Source organism: Oncorhynchus mykiss, chromosome 31 (assembly GCF_013265735.2).
Source record: "Oncorhynchus mykiss isolate Arlee chromosome 31, USDA_OmykA_1.1, whole genome shotgun sequence".
NCBI classification, from domain to species: Eukaryota; Metazoa; Chordata; class Actinopteri; order Salmoniformes; family Salmonidae; genus Oncorhynchus; species Oncorhynchus mykiss.
The window spans coordinates 43440088-43449088 of NC_050571.1; the positions used below are offsets into that span (position 1 = coordinate 43440088).

The 9001-nt window shown below is 44.2% G+C and overlaps 1 protein-coding gene across 5 annotated transcripts in view; it reads right to left on the bottom strand.

The window, feature by feature from the left end:
* The window catches only part of LOC110505195 (mediator of RNA polymerase II transcription subunit 12), a 99846-nt gene that overhangs the window by 63718 nt on the left and 27127 nt on the right, over positions 1-9001 (bottom strand). For all 5 annotated transcript variants that reach the window (XM_036970411.1, XM_036970410.1, XM_021584246.2 and 2 more), the window contains exon 23: positions 7191-7311. In XM_036970411.1, the coding sequence (XP_036826306.1) occupies positions 7191-7311 (121 nt within the window). The remainder of the gene's footprint in view (positions 1-7190; positions 7312-9001) is intronic.

Consider the following 9001-nt stretch of genomic DNA (forward strand, 5'->3'; position numbering starts at 1 on the left):
GTGTTGTCTGTGAAATAGGACACCTGGGCTCGGGTGTGTCCCGGGGATAAATACACCTTCCCCCCATACATTGAAGAGACTCCACGCAGACAGTTTTTTTGTTGGGGCATTTTTGGCCTCTGTTAATTTGTTTTTGCACCTCTCAATACCCCTCATTATCACACATCCACTCACACTACTGACTACACACTACTGTTACTTTATTTAATACATATATATGTTTGTTATTTCTTTATCTCCGCATTGCCTCCCTCCTATTTAACTTCTTCGATATAGGGGCCGCTCTTTTAATTTTTGGATAAAAAATGTTCCCGTTTTAAACAAGATATTTTGTCACGAAAAGATGCTCGACTATGCATATAATTGACAGCTTTGGAAAGAAAACACTGACGTTTCCAAAACTGCAAATATATTGTCTGTGAGTGCCACAGAACTGATGTTACAGAAAAAACCCAGATAAAAATACAATCAGGAAGTGCCGCATTTTTTGAAACCGCCTCATGGCAATGACTCCTTATATGGCTGTGGAGGAGCTAGGAGTCAGCTTACCTTTTCCACGTTTTCCCCAAGGTGTCTGCAGCATTGTGACGTATTTGTAGGCATATCATTGGAAGATTGACCATAAGAGACTACATTTACCAGGTGGTCGCTTGGTGTCCTCCGTCGCAATTATTGCGTAATCTCCAGCTGCAGTATTTTTTCGTTTTCTTCTGATGAGAAGCCAGCTGCCACCAACGATAGATTATCGAATAGATATGTGAAAAACCCCTTGAGGATTGATTCTAAACAACGTTTGCCATGTTTCTGTCGATATTATGGAGCTAATTTGGAAAAAAGTTTGGCGTTGTAAGTGACTGCATTTTTCTTTTTTTTTCTTAGCCAAACGTGATGAACAAAACGGAGCTATTTCTCTTACACAAATAATATTTTTTGAAAAAATGAACATTTGCTATCTAACAGAGTCTCGTCATTGAAAACATCCGAAGTTCTTCAAAGGTAAATTATTTTATTTGAATGCTTTTCTTGTTTTTGTGAAAATGTTGCCTGCTGAATGTTAGGCTTAATGCTATGCTAGGCTATTAATACTCTTACACAAATGCTTGTGTAGCTTTGGTTAAAGCATATAACACTGAGATGACAGTGTTAACAAAAGGCTAAGCTTTTGTTTCAATATATTTATTTCATTTCGTTTGCGATTTTCATGAATAGGAAACGTTGCGTTATGGTAATGAGCTTGAGCCTATGATTACGCTCCCGGATACGGGATTGCTCGACGCTAGAGGTTAATGAAGCTGCCAGTTGAGGACTTGTGAGGCGTCTGTTTCTCAAACTAGACACTAATGTATTGTCCTCTTGCTCAGTTGTGCACCGGGGCCCCCCACTCCTCTTTCTATTCTGGTTAGAGCCAGTTTGCGCTGTTCTGTGACGGGAGTAGTACACAGCGTTGTACGAGATTTTCAGTTTCTTGGCAATTTCTCGCATCGAATAGTCTTCATTTCTCAGAACAAGAATAGACTGACGAGTTTCAGAAGAAAGTTATTTGTTTCTGGCCATTTTGAGCCTGTAATAGAACCCCAAAAATGCTGATGCCCCAGATACTCAACTAGTCTAAAGAAGGCCAGTTATATTGCTTCTTAAATCAGAACAAGTTTTCAGCTGTGCTAACATATTTGCAAAAGGGTTTTCTAATGATCAATTAGCCTTTTAAATGTATAAACTTGGATTAGCAAACACAACGTGCCATTGGAACACAGGAGTGATGGTTGCTGATGATGGGCCTCTGTACTCCTATGTAGATATTTAATTTTAAAAATAAATCTGCCGTTTCCAGGTTCAATAGTCATTTACAACATTAACAATGTCTACGCTGTATTTCTGATCAATTTGATGTTATTTTAAATGGACCAAAAACAAGGACATTTCTAAGTGACCCCAAACTTTTGAGCGGCTAGTGTATGTACTAAACAGCTGTTGAAGATAGCTAAGTACTACCAGTTTGAAATTAGTGATAAACCCCCCAAAAATTGTAAGGTTAATATTGAAGGGCAATCTAATGTAGAGTTGTATACGTGTAGTTACCATTGGGGCAGCCTCTGCAGAGGACTCGCCACCTCCCCAGCGGTCTCCCCATTTCACTCTGTTAGCCCTAGTAGTCGTTCTTTTGAACAGCAGAAAGAACTGCTTCTGTTACAGCCAGAGCATGATCGTGGTACGCATGATAAGGAATTGGAATTTAAACAGGAATAGGAACGTGCTAAAATCAAGCTGCAACCAGCACGGCTAGACTTGTTTAGGGATGGAAAGCTGTCGGGGGAGGGTTTGCTTAGGGAAGGTGACCCTGATTTACCTAGGGGTCGCTCCTCTCTCGGCCGTGCCCCGGACACATTTTATATTGTTGGATACTTACGTCTGTAGCCAACATTTTATGCAAAGGACCCGGATGTTATTTTCGTTGCTGACGCTAAGAGTTAGCCTGATTCTGATCACACTTTAATGTTTATAGTGTGTTAACTGGTAAAGCACAGGAAGCATATTCAGCTCTTTGTGTAGCTGACAGTGTCAGCTATGCTAAGGTTATAATGGCTGTTTTACAGATTTACGAATTGCTTACTGAGGTTTACCGCCAACAATTTAGAACTTTAAAAAGGGCTGATAAAGACTCATGTTGCATCTGCACAAGAGTTATCTTCACAGTTTAATCGCATTCCGCCTCTGCGGTTAAGAGTTTCCAGAGGTTGTGTGATCTGATTATGCTAGAGCAATTTAAGGACACAATCCCGGATCGAACAGCCACGTACATTAACGCACAGAAAGTGAAGACAGTCTCTGAAGCTGCGGTTTTGTCGGACGAGTAAGTTTTGACTCGCAAAAGTAGCATTGAGGAGTCCCGTATTCGGTGTGAGTGGGGGCGTCCAGAGAGATTTGGGTCTCGCCCACGCTCTGAGACACTCAGAGGTTCATTCATCTAGGGTTGAGCCTGGTTCCCATGGTAAAGCTGACTGCAGTCAAGAATGTCACTACTGTCAGTGTTCAGGTCATTGGAAAAACGAATGTCCTGTTCTCAGGGCTAAGGGTAAATTCAGTACTTGCGCTAACGTTAAACCTAAGCCTACGGCATTAGCGTCGCCTGTCCCACATCCGTTCACTCCTGTCAGTCCGTCTCATGCCCAGGTGCATGTGGAAGACCCAATTGACCCAGATTATTTATCTTTCATGAGAGGGTTTTGTGTGTCTGTTAGGAAGTAACGACCCAGTGCCAGTGAAGATCCTGAGGGACACCGGTGCCTTTGAGTTGTTTGTGATATAGTCTGTGTTACCCTTCTCTGCTGAGTAGAGGTGATATGGTCCTTGACTAATCTCTCAGAGCACTTCATGATGACGGAAGTGAGTGCTACGGGGCGATAGTCATTTAGCCGAGTTACCATTGTTCCTGTTCCCAAGAAAGTGAAGGTAACTGAGCTAAATGACTATGGCCCCGTAGCACTCAATTGGGTCATCATGAAGTGCTTTGAGAGACGAGTCAAGGACCATATCACCTCCACCCTACCTGACACCCTAGACCCACTCCAATTTGCTTACCACCCCAATAGGTCCACAGACGACGCAATCGCAATCACACTGCACACTGCCCTAAACCATTTGGACAAGAGGAATACCTATGTAAGAATGCTGTTCATCAACTACATCTCAGCATTTAACACCATAGTACCCTCCAAACTCGTCATTAAGCTCGAGACCGCCCTGTGCAACTGGGTCCTGGACTTCCTGACGGGCCGCCCCCCAGGTGGTGAGGGTAGGAAACAACATCTCCACCCCGCTGATCCTCAGCCCTCTCCTGTACTCCCTGTTCACCCATGACTGCGTGGCCATGCACGCCTCCAACTCAATCATCAAGTTTGCAGACGACACTACAGTGGTAGGCTTGATTACCAACAACGATGAGACGGCCTACAGGGAGGTGAGGGCCCTCGGAGTGTGGTGTCAGGAAAATAATCTCATACTCAATGTCAACAAAACAAAGGAGATGATCATGGACTTCAGGAAACAGCAGAGGAAGCAGTTCCTTGGCGCACACATCACAGACAAACTGAAATGGTCCACCCACACAGACAGTGTGGTGAAGAAGGCGCAGCAGCGCCTATTCAACCTCAGGAGGCTGAAGAAATTCGGCTTGTCACCAAAAGCACTCACAAACTTCTACAGATGCACAATCGAGAGCATCCTATCGGGCTGTATCACCGCCTGGTACGGCAACTGCTCCGCCCACAACCGTAAGGCTCTCCAGAGGGTAGTGAGGTCTGCACAACGCATCACCGGGTGCAAACTACCTGCCCTCCAGGACACCTACACCACCCGATGTCACAGGAAGGCCAAAAAGATCATCAAGGACAACAACCACTGAGCCACTGCCTGTTCACCCCGCTATCATCCAGAAGGCGAGCTAAGTACAGGTGCATCAAAGGGGGGACCGAGAGACTGAAAAACAGTTTCTATCTCAAGGCCATCAGACTGTTAAACAGCCATCACTAACATTGAGTGGCTTCTGTCAACATACAGACTCAATCTCTAGCCACTTTAATATTGATTTTTTTTTAAATAAATGTATCACTAGCTACTTTAAACAATGCCACTTTATATAATGTTTACATACCCTACATTACTCATCTCATATGTATATACTGTTCTCTATACCATCTACTGCATCTTGCCTATGCCGGTCGGCCATTGCTCATTCATTGATTTTTATATACATATTAATTGCTTTACACTTGTGTGTATAAGTTAGTTGTTGTGAAATTGTTAGGTTAGATTACTTGTTAGATATTACTGCATGGTCGGAACTAGAAGCACAAGCATTTCGCTACACTTGCATTAACATCTGCTAACCATGTGTATGTCACAAATAAAATTTGATTCGAGTCTGATTCGGGGAATATTGACGTTGGGGATACTGATATTGACGTTGGGGATGCTGACCCCATCCATCAGGGGTTCTACCGAATTTCGTCAGAGAACCGTAGTTGTCTGGATGTTGAGATCAGGTACATGCTGGATAATGATATTGCAGAGCCTTTCTCAAGCTGGGCTTTTCCCTGTATCTTGTTCAGTAAACCAGATGGGACAAAGATTTTGTACGGACCACCGTAAGGTAAACAGTGTCACAAAGTCAGATTCATTTCCAAGGATGGAGGACTGCATTGATCAGGTTGGAGCAGCGAAGTTAATGATCAAGTTTTACTTGTTAATAAAGGGCTATTGGCAGGTGCCAATTATGCATAGGACACACAATCTCGGACTTTATTACACCCTTCCGTCTGTACTCTTATTCGGTTATGAGTTTTGGCCTGCGTAACACACCTGCCACTTTTCAGCGCCTTATCAATAGGGTTGTCTCCGGTCTCGTCGGGTGTGCTGTTTATCTGGACGACGTAGTGGTTTATGCAGATACTGGTGGACACGCATTCTAATGCGCGTTGTCCGCGAGTGTTGTGACATATCCGTGTCGCTCACGTGATCTGACACTGTTCATTTAGTGTTGTCCTGTCATCAGTCCCTGTTGTCCTCCTTTTGAAAAAAGTGTCATGCTTAAAAAGGTAGCTTCCTGTGCACACTGGTTGCTGAGGTCTGTGGAGGATGAGATTGGCTGGGGCAGCTTTAACCAGGGCAGCATGTTTGTTTTAGAATATTTAAAAACAATTGTTTTTTGGTTGGTGTGGTGTTCCAGGGTCCTTGGTGGTCCCCAGTTTTATGGGGGGAGACCAAAAAGTTGAACCTGGATGGGGACCCGGACCCTGAATGGACCCAAGAACAATCAGACCCAGACACGAAAACAAATCGACCTAGACAGTCCTATACTCAGCTGGCCCCTCCACCAAATGTGATAAATGCACTACAACAAAGCTTTCTTAGTGTCTAACAAGCTTTTTCTACCTTTAAACTTGTTCTGAACACCTCCAAAACAAAGGTAATGTGGTTTGGTAAGAAGAATGCCCCTCCTCCCAGAGGTGTTATTACTACCTCTGAGGGTTTAGAGTTTGAGGTAATAACCTCATACAAGTACTTGGAGTATGGCTAGATGGTGCACTGTCCTTCTCTCAGCACATATCAAAGCAGCAGGCTAAAGTTAAATCTAGGCTTGGTTTCCTCTATCGTTATCGTTCCTCTTTCACCCCAGCTGCCAAACTAACCCTGATTCAGATGACCATCCTACCCATGCTAGATTACGGAGACAATTTACAGATTGGCAGGTGAGGGTGCTCTCTCGAACGGCTAGATGTTCTTTACAATTTGGCCATCAGAATTGCCACCAATGCTCCTTATAGGACACATCACTGCACTCTATACTCCTCTGTAAACTGGTCATCTCTGTATACCTGTCGCAAGACCCACTGGTTGGTGCTTATTTATAAAACCCTCTTAGGCCTAATTCTCCCCTATCTGATATATCTACTGAAGCCCTCATCCTCAACATACAACACCCGTTCTGCCAGTCACATGCACACACATCCCTGGGTCGCTCCTCTTTTCAGTTCGCTGAAGCTAGCGAATGGAACAAGCTGCAACAAACACTCAAACTGGACAGTTTTATGTCAATCATGGACACTCTTACTGACACTTGTGGCTGCTTTGTGTGATGTATTGTTGTCTCTACCTTCTTGCCCTTTGTGCTGTTGTCTGTGCCCAATAATGTTTGTACCATGTTTTGACAACTTCACAGGGGACTTTGAAAACAAGCTGAATGAGGCCTTGTCCTCTGAGTGAGAGGCAGCCTTGATTGGCCACCACAGACAGACACACACACTGTGCAGAGTGGGATCAAACACACTGTGGCGTTTACCTCCTGCTCAGACAGAAAAGACAAAAGTAATGCATTATGGGGATGGGAGTATCTTCAAAGCATAGAGAGGCAGGCATAGGGCGTATGTGTACAGTAAACTAATTTATACCGAGATGGCAGAGAGTTCAGGCTAGATTAAATAGAAGAGACTGGGATCTAAGAATAAGGCCTAGGTGGTGTTCCTTAGGGCATGCAACGAAAACGCTTCAAAGTATTTAGCAACGGAAAACAAAAATGAACATTCCTTATTAGACCGAGTACAAGTCCATCCCCATTTCACGGATTTCTTTTTTTTGGTGCCTCAGGAACAGGACCCTGGCATTGGGTCTGGGGGTGAGAGACGGGCTCTTACCAGCGTTGAGGAGGGAAGGGATGGCTACGCAGCGGACCAGGTCCTCCAGGAGAAGACACTGACGGGCAATGAGGATGGCTACGAAGGTGGCCAGGGAGTCATGGAAGGAGAGATCGCTGACCTGAGAGAACAGAGAGAAGGAAACAGAGAAGGAAATGTTCAAATTTGAAGTGGACTGCTAATTACTCAACACGTATTGGTGTTGAAAGAAAGAGATGCTGGAATGTTACTGTGTGTGTTCCACTATAATCGTGCCTCTCAGAGCCGGAGGAGCATTCAGCAGGTCGGACACGAGGGGCTCCTAACAATCACGGATTACAAAAACATAGCCAGCCATGTCGCGGACACCAATGCTGCCCTACCGGACAAGCTAAACACATTTTTCTCACGCTTTGAGCACCGCAATGACCAAGCAGAGCCCCAGAGGACAACGAGGGTTACGTACATGGGTCTTTTTTATAAACTAGGGTACTAGTGAGAATGTCCTATGCTGGACAATATACAGCTGGTGATAAGTCATTGCTAATAATCTGCCAAAAATGTTCATGTATTTACATTAAGATATAGCTACAACGCAGCTATCGGAAAGTATTCAGACCTTTTGACTTTTCCCTCATTTTGTTAAATTACAGCCTTATTCTAAAATTGATAATTGCTTTTTTCCCCCTCAATCTACACACAATACCCCATAATAACAAAGCAAAAACTGTTTTTTAGGAATGTTTACAAATGCATTAAAAAAAATGAAAACCTGAAATCTCACATTTACATCAGTATTCAGACTTTGTTGAAGCACCTTTGGCAGCAATTACAGCCTTGAGTCTTCTTGGGTATGACGCTACAAGCTTGGCACACTTGTATTTGGGGAGTTTCTCCCATTTTTCTCTGCAGATCCTTTCATCCTGTCTGGTTGGATGGGGAGCGTAGCTGCACAGCTATTTTCAGGTCTCTCCTGAGATGTTCGATAGAGTTTTCCTCAAGGATCTCTGTACTTTGCTCCGTTCATCTTTCCCTCGATCCTGACTAGTCTCCCAGTCCCTGCCGCTGAAAAACATTCCCACAGCATGATGCTGCCAATACCATGTTTCACCGGTGGGATGGTGCCATGTTTCCTCCAGACATGAGGTTTGCATTCTGGCCAAAGAGTTCATGTTGGTTTCATCAGACCAGAGAATCTTGTTTCTCATGGTCAGAGTCCTTTAGGAGCCTTTTGGCAAATGCCATTCGGGCTGTCATGTGCCTTTTACTGAGGAGTGGCTTTCGTCTGGCCACTCTACCATAAAGGCCTGATTGGTGGAGTGCTGCAGAGTTGGTTGTCCTTCTGGAAGGTCCTCCCATCTCCAAAGAGGAACTCTGGAGCTCTGTCAGAGTGACCATCAGATCTTGGTCAACTCCCTGACCAAGGTCCATCTCGCTGGATTGCTCAGTTTTGCCGGGCGGCCAGCTCTTGGAAGAGTCTTGGTGGTTCCAAACTTCTTCCATTTAAGAATGATGGCGGCCACTGTGTTCTTGGGGATTTTCAATGCTGCAGAAATGTTTTGGTACCCTTCCCAGATCTGTGCCTCGAAACAATCCTGTCTCGGAGCTGTATGGACAATTCCTTTAACCTCATGGCTTGGTTTTTGCTCTGACATGCAGTGTCAACTGTGGGACCTTATATAGATATGACCAATCAATTGAAAGATCAATGGAAACAGGATGCACCCAAGCTCAATTTCAGATGTTTTATAGCAAATGGTCTGAATAAGGTATGTTTATATGACATTTTTCCCAAATTTGCAAACAAATGTTTTTGCTTTGTCATTATGGGG